This window comes from Lycorma delicatula, chromosome 11, assembly GCF_047948215.1.
Source record: "Lycorma delicatula isolate Av1 chromosome 11, ASM4794821v1, whole genome shotgun sequence".
In the NCBI taxonomy this organism is placed as follows: Eukaryota; Metazoa; Arthropoda; class Insecta; order Hemiptera; family Fulgoridae; genus Lycorma; species Lycorma delicatula.
This window is the reverse complement of record NC_134465.1, coordinates 40,259,081-40,285,222: the sequence shown is the minus strand read 5'-3', so window position 1 is coordinate 40,285,222 and position 26,142 is coordinate 40,259,081. Positions and strand designations below refer to the sequence as shown.

At 27.6% G+C, this 26,142-nt stretch overlaps 1 protein-coding gene across 1 annotated transcript in view; it reads right to left on the bottom strand.

The window, feature by feature from the left end:
* The window catches only part of LOC142332136 (protein Fe65 homolog), a 211,097-nt gene that overhangs the window by 11,704 nt on the left and 173,251 nt on the right, over positions 1-26,142 (bottom strand). Inside the window, exons 10-12 of the mRNA XM_075378391.1 lie at positions 16,291-16,457; positions 8,090-8,191; positions 1,447-1,649 (exon numbers count right to left, since the gene is read on the bottom strand). Of these exons, the coding sequence (XP_075234506.1) occupies positions 1,447-1,649; positions 8,090-8,191; positions 16,291-16,457 (472 nt within the window). The remainder of the gene's footprint in view (positions 1-1,446; positions 1,650-8,089; positions 8,192-16,290; positions 16,458-26,142) is intronic.

Below are 26,142 nucleotides of genomic sequence, written 5' to 3'. Positions count from 1 at the left end.
ATAACCTAATGGTTTTTCAGCATACAGAAGTTTCTGCATAGAATTTTTTTTAAAAGGAACAAAAAATGAATATACTTTGATTGTTCCTGTTTCATACATTTTTAACATACTTAAAAAATGGAGATTATATATTTGACCTGTATATGTTTTTTTATGCTTGCGCATAACATTTTACTTAGTAACCCGATTGAAATAAATCTTGTAGCAATCAATGTAGCTGCTTTTTGCAATTATTATGATATTGAAAAAATTTCTTAGACGAAACATTGTTCGGAAAATTAACAATAAAAATTTTTTTGCCATGTGACAGAGTAGATTGGAACAGTGGAAATCCTGATACTCTGTATATATGCATCACATAAAATGATGTCACATGGTCTTCTGTAGGGGAAGTAATGTTAGTCTCTGCACAAGATATGTAGCACTGTTAAGAAAAATCATAAAATAATCAATATATCTCATCTTAAACCTTTCAGACCCAACATTATATATATACATATATATACATTATATATAATATACAGCATTGATATGGATATTGGGAATCTTGTAATTCTATATACATGTGTGACATTACATGGTCTTTTCGTGGTCTCTTGCAAGGTCAGATAACTAAGCTAAACTATCTGAGCTTCTGGCTCGACTTGAGCAACATACATTTTGTCCTTTTGCAAAATATTTTTTCACCATATCTACTAAAGCTTTATTTAATGTTGTACTTTGCAATTTGTGCACTGTTACAGCCCAACTTAAAATTAAAATAGCGTATGTCTTTCTACATCTCCACATCCTTTAATAGTTTGAAATGTTGTACTTACTGGTGTAATGGGTACAACCACCTTCATCTTTCATTTTTACATCTACTGTTTAATCATCACATTTTATTAACTTTCTAAAACTAAATATGGATTCCTTTGATATGATATTGGTACTGGTTTTTATGAAGTATTCGTATATAGTATTACAGAACAAATTTATATTATATCTAGAAATTAATTTTGTAGAAGCAGGCACTGATTTAAAAAGCTTCTAAGAAATTAATTATTTGGATAAAATTACTTCTTACTTTTTAGCGAATTTTGATGTCAGTTCCATTTTAAAAAAAATTAATTATCTAAACTTTAAAAAATTAAATAATTACATAATATCTTCTTGAAACATTGTTTATATTTAAAGTTTCTGAATAATAAATATGACCATAATAACTTCAAACACTAAACTCAAAAAATTTGAATGCTCGTATAAATTAATATTTTTATACAATAAAATTTAAATGCTTCTTTTTTATAAGCATTATTTTCTATCTGTCTTAATCAATAATATAAAGAAAGCGTATATCATGTACCATATTTTTAAAGAAAACATCTTTAAAAAATTTAATGATCGATTAAAAAATATAATTATTTATTTATATTATTAATACTAATAAAATCATAAGAGACATACATCAGGTTGCAGTATTGTGATCATAGATGGAGCGACAGCAACGGTAACCGGTCGCCACTGATCATGTGGTACAGTAGTAACTAACTGGTCAATAGCTTCATTCAAGACATCCATGCCGGTAGCGCGTTGAACTTGAGTCTGTCCAAGGTATTCTGCTCTTAAAACTTTTCTTGGCTCTTCCATCGGAGTAGGAAAAGATTCTGCTACATCAACAAAAATAAAAAAACAATTTTATTAATTATTTTCATTCTTTTTAACATGTCAAAAAATGATTTCACATCATGATTCAAATAGTAATAATATACTACCTTTTTTTCTGCATGGTATGAGTTTCAAGTATTTTTCGCTCAGTATAAGTTTTTTAAATCAATATTAACAGTATTTTAATTTTTGTTTTTTAAAAATAATTACAGATAGAGAGTAAAGCATACTTTCAGCATGATTTTAGAAAAAGATCATCTACTGATGTAGCTGTTTCTAAGTTTATACAAAATATTTGAAATGGCATAGATAAATAAAAAAAATAACCTTCAGTTAAGCATTTAGTTTGGTTTTGTAATTCTTACTATTGAAAAATCTTACTATCATATCAGAGGGTTGCTTACAGATAATTAGGATTACTTTCCTGACTGTTAACAGGCATTTATTTTTCAATAAGAACAGCCATATAAAATATAGGTTCTCATGCTAAGATCGAATAAAATTCAGAATACAATAGATATATCTTCAGTCTTTGATGTTCTAATTATTTACAGAGCAGATGACCAACTTTAACCCAGCCTTTTTGCATTTTGTTTGTTAATAACCAAATGTTTTTTTCAATTTTTTTACAAACTTTTGCTGCTTATCTGTTAGGTGGATTTATGTAGAAGTAATCATTTTTTTGAAAATTTCCTGTTTCAAAACAGTTATGCTATCTTTCTTACAAATGGAGTGAAGAAGAATAGAGAGAGCAATTTTCATCACAAGGGTCCTGTTTTTAAAAGATTCTTCTCCTCCAGTCTTGCTATAAACAATTTCTAGTCTTTCTCGTAGTGGCTAATCATATACTTATGTTACACAAAGTCTTACGTTTTACAATATCTTTAATTTATTGTTTATCTCAGACCATTCTCCTACTTCTTACAGATTAGTACCTTTCTCAGTAAACTATTATAGGTAATCCTAATCTTACAGTGGTTTTTTTGGTTAACATTACTTTTTTATTGTTATTCTCTATAGCAACTTATTTAAACAAATAAAAAAAATGGATCTGAAAAACAAACACAGGGGTACGATGCAAGTACCTCCTTGAAAGTAATCGATTAGTGATGTTTGGTTTACCTGGAAACAGTGGTTACATTGCTAATATTATTATTAATGTATAATAAGAATATGTATAATGAGTAATATTATTTTTGCACTGATTAAAATTTTTATAATCTTTAAAACAATTCTGTTTTAAATTTACATTATCATCAATTACTGTCACCTACTTCATAGATGAGACATCTGTATCTACAGCCAAAGATTATTATTATTTAAAAGGAATAGAAAATCCAATGTCAATAGTTCAAAAATATTCTATAGCAACAAAGTGAATGAATCAAATGAATCAGATAAGCTTAAATATTGTTACACATACAGTCAGTCATCATTTCGTTCTGTACTACTCTACATGGTGAAACGTAGAGGCGATTATTGTGATTCCTACTACTTGTGAGGTAAGTATCATTATTGAATTTTTTTTGCAAAACAAACGGAACATCTGCAGCCAAGATGCAGTATTAGCTGCACGTAATTTATGATAATAATGTAATGAGTGACAGTTCTATGACAGAAAGGTACAGGAAATTCAGGGAAAAGTGAACTAATGTGCATGATGGAAGAAAAAGGATAACATTCCATTGTGGGTGATGAACTTGTTGAAAAAACTGAAAATGCGATTTGTGATAACTGCTGCTTCATAATTACTGAAATTAATGAACATTTTCCTCAAATTTCAGGGTTCATTCTTTACAGAATTGTTACAGACAGATTGGGTTTTTGCAAGTACTGTATATGACGGGTAAAGACTAACAAATGCCCATAAAATGAAAAGAATGGGAGTAGCATTGACTTTTCTCCAGCGATACCAGAATAAAGGAAATGAATTTCTTGACAGTACTTTAACTGGGGCTGAGACACATTCGATTTATCAATTCTGAGACAAAATAACAATCCAAACGGTAGATGCACATGCTCGCCGATCAAACCCAAAAAATTAAAAAAAACCGATTCTAAGAAAACACTGATGACTACAGTGTTTTATGATCATAAAGTAATCTTGTTAGTAGAATTTATGAACCTGTGTATGACAATAACCACAAACATTTATGGTAAAACACTGACAAAGCTTAGGAGAGTAATACATGATAAATGGTAACAGATGCTAATGATGGGAATTGTTTTTTTCCAACACAATGCATGACTTCACATGATTGTTAGCAGTAAAGGTGTATCAAACGAGCTTAAGCGGCAGATTTTTTACCATCTCCTTACAGGCCTGATTTGGTACAATCTGATCTTTATATGTTCACAAAATTGAGGAATAGGGTGGCAACTTACAACTTCAAAAGCAGTGATGAACTCATGGATGGAATTGATGAATGAAAATGGTACTTCAATGCCATTGGTTTAAGAAGTAATAGAAAAACTGGTGCCATGATACAAGAAGTGCTTGAATTTGGGTAAAGACTATGTTAAAAGTAATTTAAGTGTGTAACTTTTGTATACAGTAAATTTTTACTTTCCTTTCTGGTTAGTGCTATAGCAGAGCTACAGTCTAGAAGCAAAGGTATTGTAATTGGTCCAATTTGGCCATGTGCGGTTTTCACCGAATTTTGACACCTAAGGAACCCAAAAAAAACCAGGATGGAAATTTTCTGAATGTCACTGTTCATATCTATATATGTGTGTTTAGTGTTGACCTTATATTTCAGAACTACTGGACCGATTTTGACCAAAGATGATCAGATTACTTCTACATATAGGGCAATAATGCCTTTCAACTTAAAAGATCAAGGAGGTGAGGTTGTATAGCAAAGTCACCCTCAGTATCTCGAAAATTTTCCTGATTAAGGTCATATTTTTCTTAAGCACATTTATTAATGATTAAAGAATAACAAATCTACAATTTTTTTTTTTTAAATCGTAACTCCATCCCAAAAATTTTGCAATATTACATGCAAAAATGACATATTACACATAAATATTATAAAATAATAGAAATTTTTTTTATTTTAAATAAAAAACAATAAAAACTTTATTAAAATTGCATTAAGAGATTTTTTAAATAGGAGTTATAGATATCAATGATTCAAAATTAAAAACTGAAATTAAACATTATTTTTTATATATTATATCAATGATTCCCAAACTGTGTGCTGCAGTGCCCCGGGCAGCCTCAGTCTCTTCACAGGGCCGCAGCAAAATATTGTAAAAGCTTCATAATTAATTGAAACAAGACATTTATAATTATTAATTTAATGTTAATAAAGTAAAAAAATAATGAGATACAAGAGTTTTATTAATTTTTATCTCTTACTTATATATGAATAGTCATAGTTTTACTTAAGGTAGGGCACCATAAAAAAATTTTAATTGACATAGGGCGCCATAACTCGGGAAAGTTTGGGAACCACTGTATATGTTTAAAAATTCTAAAAATTAAAAGTTAAAAATTACATATATAGAAGTACGACGTCAATTGATAAAATAAAAATAAAAATAAACTAAAAAATAAATAGTTTAAATAAAATAAATATACAAGTGGTTGTTACATTAATGTAACATTGGCTAGCTAGACCAAATGTGTATGTTTAAAATAAAATTAAACTAGAAAATAAATAGTTTAAATAGAATACTATTTATTTTTTAGTTTAATTTTATTTTAATTTTTATCAATTAACGTATTTCTATAAATGTAATTTTTAATTTTTAATGTTAAATCTTTAATTTTAATTTTTAAATATAATATATAAAAATTAATGTTTAATTTTAATTTCAATTTTTAACTTTGAATCATTGATTTTTTTATAACTCATATTTAAAAAATCCAACAATGAAATTGTAACAAACTTTTTGTTGTTTTTTATAAAAAATAAAAACTGTTTTTATTATTTTATATTTATGTGTAATATGTAATTTGATGTGAACAACTTTTTTTTTTTAGAAAAAAATTAAAATTACTATCATATATAGAAAACATGAAGTCTATTAAACAAAATAATTACATATTTAAATATGACGTCAATTAAAAATTAAAATTAGGTTAGTTAAGTTAGTACAGGTTTTGGGAGTTGTATGTTTAATTATGTATTTAATTTGATGAAGACTAACATTTAAATTCTTAAATGAATCCAAACATGTTGAAAATAAAAAAAAAATTAATAATTTGATAAAAACTATAAATAATAATAGTAATAACAGAGGTTTAAACGATTGTGGGTTGTAAGGGGCTGTTGTGGCAAATGATACCCATAATGGTTTACATTTCAAAGATGGATATTTAAATTCAAAATTATTTAATAGTAATTGTCTTTTTGGTTAATTTTACTAATGTTGACCTTGATAAGGAAAAGTTTATAATGTATTTAAATTTAATTTGAATGATGGTGATATGAATAATGTTATTAGAAATACAGTAATTGATTTTGAAATCAATACTAATAAAGTAAATCCTGACAACAAAGAACAATTACATAACACCATTAGCAGTAAAATTCATAAAATTAAAAATAAAAATTTTCCTTGCGAACCAGTTTCCAAAAAAAATTAATAAAAAAGTAATTCACAATTAAAAAATAAATTAAATAAGAATAAAATGACATTATCTTAAAATTGGATAAAACCAAGATTCCTGTCATTATGTATACCGAAAAATATAATAATCTGATGAAACAGTATGTATTAGAAAATAATTTCAAAGAAATAAATGACCCCACTAATAAATTTCTAAAAATAACTAAATGTTTCATAAAAAAATACCGTAATATTTTTAATTATAAAGTTAACTTAAAATATCATTCTAGATTATACCCATTTGAACCAAGTGCAACACAATTAATGGGACTCCCATTATGGTATACCTATGTGACCTTTGATAGAGTTCACAACTGCTCTATCGTATATTATATAAAAAACAATAGATAAAATACTTAGGATAAAAATGAATTTGGATTATAAATACAATATAAAAAATGGATTTGAATTTGTAAATAAATTAAAAGATTTAAGAATTGGAGAAAAAACTACGATGGTAAGTTACGATATTAATAATATGTATCCTAGCATACCCATAGATAAAACAGTTCAAATAATAAAAACAAATTAATATACGATAATGCAAGAGTTGTTTGGTGATAATATTATTACTATTGTTAGAAATATTTGCCAACAAAATTACTTTAAACTTAATGATAAATATTATATTCAGGAAAATACTTTACCAATGGGTTTTCCATTATCAGCTATTATATCCAAGATTTATTTACAGGATTTTGAAGGTAAAATTATTTACGCCATTACTCATACACATGATATCCTATTATGGACTAGGTATGCTGAAGATGTTTTTGTAGTTTATAATCCCATTATATCCAAGGAACATTTAATAATTTTGAATAAAATTAATTCATATTCTAACAGTTTGACATTTACTTTACATGATAGTATAAAAATTAACAAAAATAATCAATTTATAATGTTAGTATATAGGAAACCCACATATATTGAAATACCCATATATATTGAAATTAAAATCATCTGTGGTCACACAAAATTAGTACATTTACTCGCATAGTTAATAGAGATATTAATCACACAAATATAATAAAAATAAAAGTAAATTAAACAAAGAAATAAATATTATAAAACAAATTGCTAAACATAATGGTTATAATGCTTCTTTAATTGATAATATACACAAAAAAAAAATTTCAAAAATTAATAATACCGCAACTCTTATACCTGTAAATGATACACAAAAAATTGACAACGTATATTTAAAATATTTATACACTGATAATGTAGTTGAAAATATAAATATTTATGATAAAAGTAAATTTAAACCAGTATATGCATGGTATATACATGAACATGGTTACATGGTACAAATCTTACAATTATTTTACTTTTAATTTTTAATTCTTAATTGACGTCATTTAAATATATGTAATTATTTTATTTAATTGACTTCATGTTTTCTTTATATGATAGTAATTTTAATTTTAATCTTTCAATTTGTTATGTTTTGATATGCAATTTTATGTAATTTATATACAACTGATGATGTGGGATCCCACTAAGTGCTATTGGAATAAAGACAAAAAAAATAAGGTAAGTGTCATTTCATTTACTTTGTAATTCTGCACTTGGACTGTTCAAGTTGGTTTTTGATTATAAAAACTATAATATATTGGTACAGAAGAATATGGGTCTTATAAGTATTGACTTTAGAAAAATATATATGATTATACATGAGGACTGTACGTGTGAATTATCCCTTCAGGGACACATTTTGTTCTTTTAGGGTATATGCAATTAATATATTACAATTAGTTATTTTATACATAAAGATATTAAAAGAAATTAAGAGAACAAATGCATTTGTTTTTATACTCACTGACTAGAGTCTGGCCATTTCTATGATGAAATCTGCGATGCTCTGTTGGTAGGTTGGTAGGACGAGTTGCGAGACCAGCTCTGCCATTTGTCCCACAACCATCTGAAATAGTATAATGTAACATTTCATTATTTTAATCATTTAAATAAACAGATGAATACATAATGTCTTATTTTATAAGGTATGAGGGCTACTCCATAGCTGAATTCCAGCTGGATGTTGAAAATAAATTGGTTACCATGGTGATACGGTACTGTTCATGGAATAGCTAAGTAATCTTTGTTAAACTCTCTTTTGCTACCCATTCTGTTCAGTACTATACAGTAATGATTCATGAAATATAAATCCTATCGTTGCTGTTTCCCAATATGAGAACCTCAGTGTAATTTTTTATTTATTTAGTGAACAGATGACACTGGGAAACAAAAAAATAATTTTTTTTGTCTCGGAAAGAAAAATATGTGATTCTGATAGTATTTTTTTCCTGGATTCAAATATCATATTGGTTTTTTCCCATCATGCAAGGTTTCCGAGAGACAGACATTTATAATTTGAAACATTTTAATACTCTCTGCATTCTTAAATATACTATATTCAAACATTTAACTCGCCTAGAAAGTAAGAAATGACAATTTTCTGCTACATTTTGCCTGTGGAGCATCCCTCTTGATGGCCCAACAATAATCGACCAGCTTATTAGGATTCCATTTGCCTTGACACCTCTTTTCTATAGCTGAAATCTCCTTATGAAATTGTTCCCTGTGCTCATTGCTCACTGCGCCAAGATTTTCCAGTAAGAAATCTAGGAGTGAGTGCAGAAAGTGTACTTTTACGGACATATTGTAACCCAAATTTTTATAAGATCATTGACAATATCATTGTAATTTTCCGCCTTTCAATTTACCAAAAAAGTAACATTTTTGAATGCTTGCCAAACTGGTATCTCCAGTGGATTCAATAGTTCCTCAAACTTTTCATCATGCATTTAAATCACATATTTGTGGACCCACAAATATTCCTTCTTTTTTTTTTTTGAATCACTAATTTTTGGAAACTTCTGTTTTAAGTTCATGAAACCACGAGTATTGTCCATGGCCTTGATGAAATTCTTCATTAATCCTAGTTTGATATGTAATGGAGGTAAATACACATTTTTAGGATTACACAATGGGTCATGTTAGACATTTTTCTGTTCAGGAATGAGTGTTTCGTGTTTAGGTCATTCTTTTCTAATGAAATGGTTTTTTCTGTCACTACTATCCCATTCACACAAAAAACAACAGCACTTTGTGTAACCAAGCTGCAGACCAAGAATAAGTGCAATTACCTTCAAATCACCACAAATATTCCATTCATACACTGCATATTGAAGCTTTGCTAATATAAATTAAAAGTTCTCATATGTTTGTGAATATTAATTGACTATTTTTATGGATTGATGATACTTATTTGATATTATTCATATACGGCAATATTATATGAAAGTGATTTAGGGAAGTAGCTGCTGTTCTTTTTAATTTATCAGGATAATAGATAACCTAAGAATTCTAACCTAAAGTTCAACACGTGGTAGATTAAAATTTGCATGTTCTCTTGTGGTATTATATGTCTATTTTTTTGTTTGGGTTATTGATTATTTGTTTTAATCATGAATGTGGATAAATGCTTTTCCTGTAAAAACAAGTGGCAATTTGAATATTTATGAATTGTACAAGTCGTGTCATGCATTTTTTCATAGGAGCTGTGCAAAATGTGTTTCATTAAATAGTGCTGGTAATAGAAATTTATGCTGTAAAAGGGGTAGCAATTCGGTTTTGAGTAGAAAAACTATACATATTAATAAATCATTTCACGTAATGGCTAAAGCTGGTGCTCATTTGGATACATCTATGCAGCCCTTATGGCAATTAATTGTTACTCTTATTGTTCAGAAGCTTGATGCTCTAACATTGAATGTTGCTTCTACAGGGGAGAGAATTGATACAGTTGAAGGAAGAATTGGTATAATGGAAGAAAATCTGGATTCAATGACTGAAGAAATTATCAGTGAAGTAAATGATAGAATTTGTAGAGAGTAGAATATTATTATCTACGGTTTTCTGGAACCAGGACCTAATTACTTAGATTTGTCAGTTATTAAACAATTATTTTTGGATTGTGGTCTAAATTTGCCATTCAATCTCAATGAAATTGTAGTTAAAAGGTTAGGTAGTAACCAATCTGATAAGAAGAATTAACAATTGGTTTTAAAGAAAGTGAACATGTTGACTGGATTTTTCATAATAAAAGATTGCTTGGCAATGCAGTTTATGGATAAAAGGAGATTCTACACCTAAACAATTGGATTTCTACAATCAATTAAGAAATGAGATTAAGAGAAGAAAATGGTAAAGATAAGAATACTCTCTTTATTGGAAATCGTAGACGTATTCCCTATATAGCTGTAAAAAACCGCACCAGGCTGACTTAACCTCTAATGTTGAACTTCAGATGCCGAACAAGAATATGGGTCATAACTAGGCCATTCATCTTATCACTTCAAAATTTTTTGCCAGAATGTGAGAAGCATGCGTGGTAGATTACCTGATTTTAGAGCGAGAGTAACATTTTTAGAACATTATGACATTATTGTTTTATTGGAGACCTGGTTAGATGAGGACACTAAAAAATTGTGAATTGGGATTAGAAAGATTCAATATAGTCAGATGTGATAATCAATTCTTACGAGTGTTAAATAACATGGTGGTGGTGTTTTAGTTGCAGTAGATACAAAATTTAATTTTGAAAATATTACACTAATTGGTAACTCATTTGAATGTGTATTTTTAAAAATTTTCATAGATAATGGTAAGTTTGTTCTTTTGGGTAGTTATTTTATTGCACCTGATTCACTATCTGATTATTATTATAGTTTTTTTTTAATGTTACTAATTTACTAGCTCCTCATGTGTCTAGTGTTGGTTATGAGAATTTATTGATTGTTGGTGATTTTAATATTCTGGGTTTCAAATGTATATCAACTGATAATGCATCATCAGCGTTGGAGTTATCATAGTAATGTTGAGGTTAGAGATTCGGCTTTATCTTTTGTATAACACATAGTCTCAATTTAATGAATGTGTTAAGCTAGAAGTAATATTCTGGATCTTGTTTTTTCTAATATTAAATAATGCTGATTATTAATATATTTGAAATGCTGATTATAATTCTATTTGTAGTAAATTAAGCCTTTTTGATAAAGATTTACCTACTGATGTCAATGAAATTAATTTTAATAATTATATTACTGAATTAAATACATTTGTTAATAATATTATTCTTGAGCATGTACTAAAAATTCGCTTTGTGTCAGGTACTTATCCAAAGTGGTTCTCAAAGGAACTTAAAACTGCAATTAGTAATAAGAAAAAGTATCAATAATTGTATAATTCTGAATATTATTTTGAGTTATTTAGAAAGGAGAGATCTTTATGTAAGCGACTTTGTAAACGTGATGAAAATAAGTATTACATTGATCTTGAAAATGCTGTATAAATGATTCTAGTTATTTTTTCAAATTTGCTAACTTGTTAGACTCTAGTGGATCTCTTCCTAGTACAATATTTTATAATAATGATAGAGCAGATTGCTTGCAAGATATTGCTGAATTGTTTCCCAAGAAATTTGGTAGTGTTTATACTTCGACTGATTTGTCATCTACTGAAGTAAGCTTTAACATTAATGATAAATTTAATTCGATTCAATTTGGTGAGGATGAGATCTGTAAGATCGTGGATCTTAAAATTAAATCAGCACCTGGTCCTAATAATACACATCCTTTGTTTGTTAAAAATTATGTTTTGTTTTTTGCTCCACTTTTAACTAAATTGTACAATATTTCTTAAAAAATTGGAGTTTTAATGGGTATTTGGAAGGATTGCTTTGTCATTCCACTTTTAAAAAAAAGGAATCCTATTGATATTAATAACTATTGTTCAATTATTAAATGTAATACCTCTGCTAAGTTATTTGTAATACTATTACACCTTATTTGTGTAAATATTCCTCAGCAACATGGTTTCCTTTCTGGCAGATAAACACTTTTGAATCTGGCTGTCTTTAATAAATACAATAATGTTCACCTAAAACTTGAATTTACAGTGAATGCTGTTTATTTACTCTAACTACTTCCTTTGATAGAGTGAACCTTGGTCTGCTCTTAAGAAGGCTTGATGCATTTGGAATTTCTGATCCCTTACTTAAATGGATTTCATCTTTTCTAGAGAATCGTGTTCAATTTGTTAAGGTTGACAATTGTATATCTAATCCTATTCATTAAACTGATCTTTGGATTCCCTCCAATCATAGGAATAGCAAATGGCATGTGCCATTTTTCCATGCAGTTAGAAGCCTGGAACATGATAAATAACAGATATGTGGGGCCCAGGGCCTTGTTTGGTCCCCACTTTACACCCAAAATAAAGTTCATAACACTTTTTTACTAATGGAGTAAGGATTTTCCTTTGGGACTTGAGCATCACTTCACCACATATATAACAAAAATTGTTAAGATGATTTAAAAAACTAGGTATTTTGTAATTAACGACTAATTAAAAGAAATAAAGTTATAAATACGTAATATATAATAAGTCTGACACATAAAGCACACACTATGACGTGTTTACTGGTTTACTATTCCACAATTGGCATTGTTCTGATGAATGTGTGCTACATCAGATCACCTTTGTAAATGTCTATACACATCTGAACCTGCACAACAGTAGCAACGCTACCCTTTGAGTTTGCTCATTTGGTTCCATCATAATTATAATGCTTTAGGAGCTTTTACTTGACAATGGACAAATGGATGAAAAAACGTTTTAAGATATTTCAAAAAAGTAAAATAACACAAAAACTGTGTGATGGTGAAATTCTGAATAAATATTTGAAAACTGTATAAAAAAACTGCATTAAATACACTTATGGTACTCATGAGACAAAAATCATGTTGACCCGTGTGATTAAAGCATTCAGATCCATTGATCCAGCATTTTTCATGTGTCAATGACTTATTTGTGATTAAGTAATTAATAAAGTATGCACACATAAATCCATTCTCACTTGCAAAACAAATCAACAAAATTTATATATGGACTACTGAATCATAAATTGTAACGTCAATATTTTAGGATTGGAAGGAACCTTTAATTTTATTGATAGAATTTTAAGGTACTTGGAATGCATTTACATGAAAAGTTTATTGTGAAAGAATGAGCTTCAGAGATTAATCCAGAACATTACAGTAAAGAATGAATAATACATTTCTTCATTAAGATGCAGGACCCCGTTTCACAAAGGCTTTATTTCTCCTAAGTAGGAGATTTTTTACTGATCAAAAAACCCGGACTCAGCAGTGAGAGTTTACTGTCTGTTCACCAATATGAAATGGGTACCCAACACTTTGAAGCAGATAATGACCTCATGGATGGATATAAGTAGATTAAGTAATATAGCAGGATGGTTCTTCACAGAGAAATTATTTTATCAAACAATTAAAAGTTAATTTTAAATAATCCTTATATTAATACACTGGAACTTAAGTTAATTACACAAATGTTAATGATACTAAATAATGGAGTATGTTATCCCGTTTAAAATCTGATTCAAAACTCTTTAAAAAAATAATTAAAGTTAACTCTGTTTCCATTTTATATGAATTTATTATTTTTTTCCAAATTATAAGAATATTTTTATAACATAATTGCAGATGCAAATGATGTCATAAGCACACACTTTATATTAACTGAAAAAAATTACATTTATATTGTAGAATATTTATATTTACGTGGAATGCAAGAATGCATCTGACATTGAATTCAACATCATTACCAAAATTACAATTGATTTCTGAACCATGATTATTTCAAATAAATTTCAACTCTTCTAAACTTAGTGGTACCATCACTGATTGTATTTTAATAAACATAAAAAAAGAAAAAAACATTTTTTTTTAGAAAAATACTTGCAGGTACTGGAGTAATTATCAAAACAAATGAAAGCAGTAAAGTATGACATGTTTTCTTTGTTTAAATATGTAAAAGTACAAACAACTAAATACAACTTTATTTTAAATTGTGATGCAGTCTACACAGATAATTTCAGAAGTAGTAAATTCAAGAATTAGTTCTTAGAAACAAAGGACTAACAGGAAATATCCCAACAGATTAAAAAGTAAAAATCTACAAAAACAACCATCAATGTTCACAGAATTCTCAAAGTAAATGGTAAAAAATAAAAACAAGATGCGTTTTTATAGTAATGGCCATTTTGAATTTTCCTATATATGGCCTATAACATATATACACATGTGATACAAACAGATGGTGCTTGCATAGCTCAGTTATATCAATCAAAAGTCAGCAGTTAGCAAAGGTAGTTTAGTAATTTTCTTGTAAGTTGTTTATATTCATCCATTTATGAGAGTTTCTATTTGCGATCTCACTAAGTGTAACTACTAGAAGTCCTATTTTTGATGGCAAAAAACAATTCTGTAGCTAAAATTTATAGGCATTTTGTGAAATTTATGAACCAGATATGATAAGAGATGCTAAAGTAAGATGTGGATACTGTTAATTTTGAGAAGAGCAAATGAATGTTCATGATGAAGAATGTAGTGGCTCGTTATTGGTGAACAGGATGATTTGATTGAAAAAATTGATGAAAAATTTTGAGAAAACCAGCAGCGCTTCATCATATCACAATTTTCTTTGATTTATGAAGTTGCGACCAAAAAATAGGGCTATAAAATACTGAATGTGAGATAGGTGTTGAAAATGTTGACACGCACGTATGAGGAAAATAATTTACTCAACACATGAATTTTTGTGGCGCTATGAAAACAAAGGTAATGAATTATTTGATCGCATCATCACCGGAGATGAATCTAGATTTTTTATTTGAATGTCAAGACAAAGTAGCAGTTGATGCGATGGCAGCATTCATCATCTCCTGGACTGTAATATAATGCTGAGGAATGATTTTTACCACACAAATAAAAATTTGAGCAAAATTAATCGACAGTAATTAAAGTTAAATGAATGTCCATATCTCCTTTGAAAAATATAAATATAAGCAACAATGTTTAGAAATTAGCACCGTTTGAATTATGCAACTTGACACATCTATGCAACATCTATTTTTAAAACGAGATTTACACTAAAAAAAAAAAAAAACATGTAATACCATTTATAATTTTTTTTTTTTAATCTGACTGATATTCCATTCACAAACGTCTCATATTTTTATTACCAGCAATTTTAAGCAACAAACATAATCTAAAATCATTAGCTAATACAATAATATCCAGATAGCAATTTATCATGAAAGAAGTTTAATCCAGCTTTCTTTAATTCCAGTTGTCTGTAAATATGAGTGGCATAATTATAACAGCTACAACTGATCTGACAAATATGTCTTAAGTCATTCCTGAAAAATACATAGCCGATCTCAGGAGTAACAAGATCTTGAACCAAAATCATTAGGTAAAATGAGAAATAAAATGATTTCCTGTACCTTTTTTAACAGTTAAACCACTTTGCCAACCTCTATAGCAAAGCAGTATTACCTCACATTGCTTTCATTAGGAAGGTGTTTCATTTTTCATTTATAAAATTCATACCCTGTATTCCAATGCACAAGCTTCAAGCTTATGTTGAATTAATCATAAACAAATAAAAATTCATTGTCACATAGGAGCATGTCCACTGAAACTCAATTTTAAACTGAAGCCAGCTCCTGTCAGTATTTTTCTTTGTCACAACTATAAGAAAGACTAAGAAAATAATCTAAAGAAAAAAGAAAAGGTCAATGTACCACTTCTCAGATGAAATAGTGAGGTAGACAGTGCTTCAACTCAGTACAGAAAAATGATTTGTAAGAAATTATTAACTATAGCTTTTACCATTTATGTTTCAACCCTTATGTTTTATTTTAAATTTCTGAGTTGAAAAATCCTTCACATGTGTGCTGCGAATATCTGGGTTTATGTCCTGATAAGAATTGGTAATTTTTTCATAATACAAACTTTATCTACCAACATAAAAAACGGTACCTATATTCAAGCGTAAACAGTAAGTGTAATACAGTTTTTGCTTGTTTTTATTTCCATATTACATATATTTAATGCAAAATTTTTTAAACAAAACAAATAAAATATTGCTTACTGATATCGATAGGTTTAGCAAGATTCTGTTGTAAACTCCTTTCGATCATAATTTTTTTACAAATATCTCGTAAAGTATTTGCGATTGTACGGGCCGGTATATCGCAACGGAATACATGACACATGTGTTTTCTGGTCGTTCTATCTCTTGCGACATATGCAAAATCCCTGTAACAGAAAGGATAAGTTAAAAATATGCAAATAATTAATAAAATTTCATAATATCACCTCCCAACTTCTGTGAAAGTGTGATAACATCTGTTTTTTATTCAAAAGGTTCCAAGTTCGAATCGTCATTAATACTGATACTTTTTGAATGCTACAAATTTCATCTTTCTAACTTAATTGTGATCGAACACCGACCCATTTAAAAAATAAATAAGAACAAAAGCTCTATTACAATTTTGACATATGTTCCACATTTCTTGAACTGTTTCTATGTTCTGAACTTTCACAAATTTAATTAATATACAGTATTTGAAAACAACATTTTTTCATTATTTTAAACTGATCGGTCAAGATTCATCAGACATAATAAGTAATTTCATTAGTTTAGGATATGAAAGGAATAATATAGAATAAGAAAGAGCCATTCAAATTTGAGTATGTCTTATTTGTATGTCTTATTAATACCTTTTAGTAATTTTTGCCAAGGGTTGAGGCATCTGTAATTTAAGAAGCGATAATAAAAACAAAATGATTTTTTTTTTTAAATTATGTTAAGGTAAAAAAACAAACAATGTCAAAAATATAGGTATGTGGGAGAGTAAAGTATTGATTGAAAGTTATAATATCATCTAATTTCAACCATTTTTATCTTTTTTTGGAAAGAACAGAAAAAATAGTAAATGAATATTTTAATTTGGGAAAAAATAGAAAAAAAACAGGAGGTAAACCAAGAAAAAGGCATGATTAGAAAAGGTATGAGAAATATAATATCTAAAATTAAAAATGTGCCCGAGAAAAACACACAGATAAATGATCCATACCTAGAACTTTGGAAAAGATACAGGTGGCACAATAAATCTTGATGCTTCGTGCCAACGTAACAATTGACAGCCACAATTTGAATCATTCTACTATCCTTTTAGCGTAAAACTTGCTTCATTACCTAACAGCAGATGGCATTTGTAAGATATATTGTGGTGTTAATACTGAATCACAAAATTCAATTTTTTGAAACTTTATCACCTCAATGTATATTTTGAACATTATTACATTTTTAAATCTAATTTGATTTAATTATTTAAATATATTAATTTATATTCAATAGAGCAACCCTAAGTACAGAATAATTGAAATAGGATGACTTACCTTATTTCATTACACAAACAGAAGTGCTTTTGCAAATTTGATTCACATCATCAGCTGCATACATTTATATTTATATTACAAAAAACATCATAAACTTGCAATCCATCTTAACATACCACTCATTCACTTATAATTTTATGTTAAATTATTTTTAAACCAATTAAATTTTATTAAAAATCTTATATAAAAATTTTTTTAAACTTATATTAAATTAAATTTTTTTTAAATAATAAAGATTAACTTAATCAGTATTTTTAGATGTTAGACAATTACAGTGTTAGTTAATTCATCATTTAGCATTTGTTTATTGACATAATTATAATAATTGTTGAGAAAAAAATTTTAAAGTGTACCATAACATTTCTTTTTATGGCAAAATACTTAATCATTTATAAAGGAAAAAAGCAGAATTAGAAAATATATAGAAGTGATTCATAATACCATCCAGTAACATAAAATAATAACTTGTATTTAGAAGAAGGAAATTTTCTTCTGCATGTGAAAACTAAGCTGAATGTTTACAGTTTGGATAACAAACACCATACTAGTTGTTATAGTCCAACCTTAAAGATTGACCGAGGTAGCTTACATTTTTATCTATTTGAAATTAAACACTATTTTCTCATTAAAATCATTAACTTTATGTTTAATTACTATTCATAAACCACAATGAAAATCCTCTTTAAGTTAACACCTTGATCAACTGGTTGTTTCACAATATAGTTTTAATAATTTTTCTATTCTTTGTCTTTGCCACAAACGGTCTGCCTAATTGATAGAGAATTGATGAACACATTTCCAGTTATACTGTCATGACCAAAATACATACAACAGAAATATCATAAGGCTTTCCAAAGAGGCCAAAATTTTTAAATACTTAAAAAAATTGATAAACGAACATCAAATGATCAAACAAAAAAATGATAAGTGTTTTATTAGAGCAAAGAATTGTCATGAAATTTCATATGAAACTTAGAAAAACTGCTACTGAAACTTATTTATAAAAAAATATATGGTAATGAATGTTTATCACAAGCACAGGTTTTTGAGTGGTTTAAGAGTTTCCAAGATGGCCAAGAAGATGTTGAAGATGATGTTTGCCCGGGTCGCCCTTCCATGTCAAAAACGGATAAAAATATTGAAAAAATTTGGTAATCTGATCCGATCTAACTGTCGGTTAACTATTCTTGTCTTTATTCAAGGTCCTTGCTCAACTCTGTGAAAAAAAAAATGACTAAAAATGTGGTCATTTGTGTCCTTCATCAGGACAACACACCGCAAGTGCATTGTCTGTCAAGATGTTTCTAGCCAAGTATAACATCCCAGTGTTAAACCATCAGCCTTATTCGCATGACCTGGCACCATCTGACTTTTATCTGTTTCCCAAGGTCAAATCTGCATTAAGGGAACAAGATTTCAGACAGTTAAACTGTGAAAGAAAAAGCGGCACGTGTCATGAAACAGCTCATAGAAGACTTCCAGCATTGTTTCTAACAATGGAAAATTCACATGTAGGGATAGAGGAGGGGTGTATATTGAAGGGAATATGTATAACTAAATATGTATAAATTTAAAATAAAATAGGTTTTTAATTAGCACACATTGTATATATATATATATATATATAAATTTTTTTTAAATTACTTGTTTCATCTAAACAAATGATATACATACTTTTTTTTTATTTATTACCATTAATTTGGTAATTACAGTTTTATTAAAGTTTTATAAAAAGATTCAAAAGATTATTAAGGTTTTATAAAAAAAGATCTTAGCATATGAATTTTCTGGTTTTTAATTACTTATTTCTATTAAGATAAAAAAAAAAATGTTTTTATCCCCTTAAAAAATTACACGTTTTCAAGACACAAAGATGGATTGTTAGATACCTGTATGTGTCATTTATAATATGTCTAAAAACAAGTCCTCACATTAGACATATTCAAAATAGTATACTGCAAAAACAGAAAAAAAACTAAATTTATAAGTTAAATAAATTTTGCAATACTATCTTTTTGGACCTCCTTAAAAAAATACAAATTTTCAATAAACAATTATTTGCTATCAGATATTGCCTGGTTCCCATAACATATCATATAGACTGGTTAGCCGATAGTTGCTAAAATACACCTTTTTCTCAGATCAAACACCCTCACTAGAGCTCTCCAGTCAAATTAACACCAATCTTAAAATAACTAACGCTCAATAATAAGAATAATATTTAATAAAAAAAAAACAACAAAGACAAACAAAGATAAAAAAATTATTTGATATTTTTAGATAAAAATAATATACACAGAAATATAAACATAAACAGAATTTAGATTTTCAAATAACATGCTTCAATCGATACAGTACTGTTTACAATTAATTGTGACATTAAATTAAAACCGTGCTTTTAATTTAATTTATATAATCTAAGCGAACAAAAAAAAAATTGTTTATATATAAATATACACATACATACAATGAAATCTCCTGAAGAATTCTACATACAGTTCTACACAAATGATTGCTTTTGATCAAACAGAACACGACTACTTGTGAAAGAGCATAATGAAATGTGATAAAATAATTATAAATAATTTACTTTAAAATTAATAGAGCTTATTATTCTATGAACGAATAAAAGGATGTAATAACTTTAAAAAACATTACTACTGATTATAATGAAAATAATTTGTAAGAAATATATCTTAACATTAGTGTGTTAAATAAAAATATTCACATGCTTTTCGGTTTATTAATAAAGTAATTATTTTAAATGACAGGTAAAAGAAAAAAAGCCGGCAAAGAGTCGCACAATTTTTACTAGCAAAGTCAAGGAAAGTTACACAATTATGCTACAAAGGGTCTTTGTCTTAGACAGACTACTACTTAGAGAAAAATTAAGCGGAACATTAAATATATGTGTGTTTGTTTGCAAGTAAAGAATTTTGTAAAAAAATTATTCTACTCTTTGAGCGAAATTTTAAGAAACAGGACCCACGATGAATGTATTTCCACACCACACTGACCAGGCTATAATCGCTGTACAATTAAATCGCGTCAATGACCTGATCTCAGAAGTCATTGTGATAAAATTTCATAAAAAATCAGTTTATCCAAACTGAAGAAATCAAACAAAACAATAATCGATGCAAAAAATAAAAAGAATTACATTTATCCATCCTGAATAAAATTAGATGCATTAAAAAAAATACTCTCTTTTGTCTCCTTTATATTGGTTTGAATAAGACCAAATACCATCAGAAAGTATCTTACCTATCTACGAGCATTTGATTATGTGAAAAATCTACCTACCCTTTGAATAAAAGAGATACAAGATCCAAGGTGATCATACAATTAAATCGTATCAATTAACTTCCCGTATAGAGAAACCATAACCCCTAATTTCATCTACATCTGTCCATTCTAAATGGGAATAAGAAGAAAAAAAAGGCCAAAGTGCAGGCATATCCATACATATATTTTTCTATTCTTCCAGAATTTTTCCAATGTTTCTGATTAAAGTAGGGACTAATGAAACATTAAGATCTTTAAAAACCATGATGTGTAAAATTTGTCCCTATTAACATACTTTCCCTTATATAATTATATACCAAGAAAGTACTAAAATATACAAATTTAATCACACTTAACGAGATCAAAACTTACGAATGTACTTATAAAATCACTTAGTTTAAAATATTTGCTACTTATTATTTTGCATCTCATTTCATAAAACGAAGGTGGTATATATATATCTTAAAACTTGAGATTTTAATTTAAAATTCTAGATAAAGAACACTTAAAACTAACTGTACAAAAAACTGGCAAAAAAAATATTTTTAATTTCTTATATTTAAAAGTTGTTAAATTTTAACTGTTAATTTGAGGTTGACTTAAAAAAAATCCTTATTTCTTAATTTTTAATATTGTTTTTTTTCTTAGAAGTTTGCTTTATTTAAGAAAAACTTATTTATTAACTTAACTTATTTCACATTTTTTATTTTGTTACAAAAGCAAAGGTAAACACAGACATTTTTATAAAAAAAAAGAAAAGAAAAGTAGATCAAAAAAATATGACAAAAAGAGATTGTAATGAATGTGAGCTAAGACTCTTTGGAATATGAAATGTGTTATTAATTTTTAACTGTGTTTATTGTTAAAGAATACAAACATACAGAAATGATGTAAAGAAACTACTACCAACCATAAAAATAAAATAGGTTCTTTGTAATGTGGGTTTTCCAAAGTTTTCTAAATAATCGTTTTTAATTCTTATATAACAATACTTTAAATATAAGTGACATACTGCAGACTCTTACACTATTATAACTCAATAATAAGTAATTGCGAAGAAAAAAAAGAAAAGAAAAATATTTCCTAAGGTTTTTAGTGGACAATTAATTTTTCATAAAAAAAAAAAAAATATATTTAATTATCCGGGAAAAACTTACAACGAGATCAACACAGGAACTTCCTCTTAAAAAAAGTAATTGTTACGATCAGTTCATTTGGTGCAGAGCAAGGCTTGAAGATACATAAAAAAATGTATGGATCTATAATTAAGAACATGCATCTTTAGAAGTCAGTTAAAAAACTTAAGACCTTCACAAAACTACTGCCCATTTATATACTGTAGAATTAGTTCAATACAGTACAGTTTGCCTACTAGATTTCATATTCTTCTACAACACCTTTTTTCTAACACAGTTAGTACATTGTAAATTAAAATGAGCATCTTTTTATTTAATACAAAGGATGGCTGAATTGAAATGCACAGTCATTCATAACATAAATGAAAATAGTCAAATAAAATAAATACGGGATAAAAGTAAATTTTATTTATTACAAAAACTTTTATTTATTTTTTCATTTACAGATACATATTTTTCCTGACAGTGAACAATTTTCTCATTCCATCAATGAAGAATGCTGGCAGTTTTTTCTTGACCCATTACTTCACCGTATTCTTCCATTCATCATCTATGATGAGATGAATATCCCTAATATACCTTTTTGATTGTTTTGATGAATACAAAGGGTGTGGAATAGGTTCATATTTCAACTTTCCAAGAGAATTGGGTTGCACATATAATGCAGGCTGAAAATTATCAGCTCTGTGAATTTATACAAGCACACATTTCCTGAGGTGCTGCTCTTAAGTCGCAGGTACCGGTGTACAAGAAAATCGCTGTGAGATTCTTCCTCGATTTTTGCTTTACCGGCTTTTAATTTTACTTCCCACCAAATTTCAGTACTTTGATTAACAGTTTTATCACCGTAAACGCTTTTAAATTGTCGCTAATGTTTACTTTTTCTGCTATTAAAAATTCAATCACTGCACATACTGACAAAGCAGTACTTGACTCCATAACGATGGTGACCAACAATAAATGTGAGGGTGCGGGTCAATAAGTTACGGGATGCTAGTAGCAGGAGAATGAACTACAAGATATCTGTCACTCTGTGTGAAGTTTTCTTCTCCTCTTACTTTCCAGTACAGATTACATTTCACATTTCAGTCACACCTCGCACATTATATTGATTATAGAACAGTATTAAACAGATTAAATTTTTTTATAGACTATCTATCTACACAGTTGATCAATTCTCAACTTTACATCCGTCAGGTGTCCAGTTTGAAACTTAAGTCATAGTTCAATTTTCAGACACAAATTATTAAATCAATTTCTCAAGTAATAACTGTAATCAGGCATCAGTCTATGATTATTCAGTAAATAAAACTCTATAATAAATCTTTATTTACGAGAACAATAGAGTTTTTTAAAATCTTCTTTCTCCAGTAATTGTTTTTCCAAATTATTAATCTTCAAGAAGTCATAAGATTTTATAAAAATCACTTTTTCCTAGTCATCAATTTTTTTCAGCCTATAACATTACATTTCCAAAAAAATATATCTTAATAAATTTTAAATCCATAAAGCCCCACATTTTATTAATAAATTTAAAGTTTAATGAGAAAAGTTTTTATCTCAATCCCAAAATCCACTTTATAATTTTGTACAGCATCTTAAGATTCCAAAATATGGTATTTAACTGCTGCTACTTTTATAAAACCAAACTTTGATGGTCGAAGAAATAATTATATTTTTTTTCAATATTTTTATATTTGTTTATTTCCAGAGATACTGAACATCAACAGAGGCAGATTTCATTGTATAAAAACACACATACATTATTACACAAAACATTAATTATATAGAAAAATGTGGAAAAAATATAAAAAAAGACAAAATCAAACAGAATGAATATTAAAATCTTTCGCCACATTTTCTATATGAAGATACCTTTATTAAAAAAAAACAAAACAATAAAAAAGGTTTTTCAGTTTGGGAACAAATTTTGTCAGTGTCGCGTGCACGCAAAGTAAAAATATCAAATATCAAAGGTTTAACAAAAAAAATTAAATTATAAATTGTAATGAAATAATATAGTCTATTACTATTTAATAATCGGAATATTAAGAGTTTGTTGAAAGAAGAAAAAAGTCAATTTTATTGAAAGGAATTGATAACAAATTTAATAAACAGTTAATTTGACAAGAAGATCTAAAGTTAACAGGTTAAATAAACATCTTCACACTACAAAAGAAAATAATTTTTGAACAAGAAAACAGATCAATTCAAATATTATTATAGATCTGAAACAGCAGTTAGAAGTGGATAAACCATTTCGTCAGAGTGGGTGAGAATTGTTTAAGGTATTCTTGTTCTATAAGGTGGCCTTGTCAATTGTGGAAGCGAATCGATGCAGGTTGAAACAATTAATTATGAATTATGAAATCAGAGACTTTACTATATTATATGCCACAAATTAAAAAGCTTGTTTTGTGAAATTATAATTTTATAAACCACTTGATGTATAAAATCGAGTTTCATATTACATTAAATGTTATAAGTTAAAGCTTAACTTTGTTCTTTAATGCTGAAGTTGGTTCTTTTCTTCATTATTTTTTTTTCAATTTAATTAAAGAAAATTTGTAATTATTATGGAAAATAATAAATAAAAGTACTCGACACTTGTCTGCTTTTATGTTAATGCAAATTAAATAAATATTCTATAACTTTTTTCAAGTTTAGCTGACTAAACAACACTGTGAATCAACATTTTGGACTCATCTCTCTTTCCTTTGGATATTTTCTTTCTTTTCTAATTGTTCATTTTTTTACTTTGTTTTTGTCCCTTCTCTCTTCTGACCAGATATTTGTTTCTTTTTTCTCCTTCTCTCGGAGACTATTTGAAATCTTGTACCGGTTTTCTGAATAACATAGTTCTACCTAGTACTAATTTTTCAAACATTTAAATTTCTTTTAAGTGTTTTTGAACCATTAAGGTCAACCAATCTGTATTCTTTGATCGTATATCAGACGAAGATTTATTTTGTCAATCGGTTATCATTCAGTCTCAGGTGGCCAAAGAATTTGGTTCTTCTTTTTTTGATGGAATCTGATATTTTCTCAGTTTCATTAATTATAAAGATTTTTATTACTTCTGGATTTGTATTTATTTTCAGCTATTCGTTTTAAGATATATTTATTTATAACTTTATTAACAGATTTTATAAAAAAAAAAATAACTAGTTTCATCAATCTAGTAAGAATTTTACAAAGTTTTTGTGTTGGTTGGTTTCAATATAAAGTCATTAAAGAAAAACAAAATGCTATTTTGGTTCTAAAAAGGTAATATTTTTTTTTAGCGTTACAAAAAAAAAAAAAATCATGTTTTAATAACATTATTATAGTAAGCATATAATTTTAAGTTTCAATTAACAGGATAGAAAAGTTGTTACGTAAGTAAAGATTTCCATTAAAACTTGAGAAATTACCATCAAAAATGTTAAGAAATAAGAAAGAATACAGTTGTTTAACGCAAATGTGAAGTGCAATGCTAAGTCAGAAAACTGCGGTAATGTACAATAATTTAAAATACAAATCTTATTTAACAGAAAGCTGAGATCATTATTTAAATTTATCTTTTCTTTAAAATATATTTTTATACCATTGTTAAATGAAGTTAAAACTATTGTTTTAGTTAAACTATTGTCAACAATAGTTAAAATTTATAATTTAGTGTCAAAAAAAAAATCATATTTTTTTACAAAGAGCAAAAATAACAATAAAAAAAAGTCACCATGTTAAAAATCATTAAAAATAACAGATATATCTCACTTCTTAAACTAATCACTAATTTTTATATAATCTATCGACAGAGATGAAAAACACTGCACTATTATAAAACAGGTAAAAGAAAAAGTATACTTTTATGAATAATCTTCTGGAATTCTGAACTCAAAAACAGTACAGAAATAAGAGCTTTTAATGCTCAATTTTTCCTTCAAATAGTACTTCTGTAGCAGAGCAACAGATCTCTGCCTTTCATTTGGAAGTTGACTGTAAAACTGTGATTGGATGTAAGCCTGCAGGCACTTTGAGAATAAATAAATAATAACTCTTCAAAGGAAAGTTTTTATTTAGTTGGAACGACTACTGTAAACGGCAAAACAACAAGGGCTGCACTTCATAGGTACAAG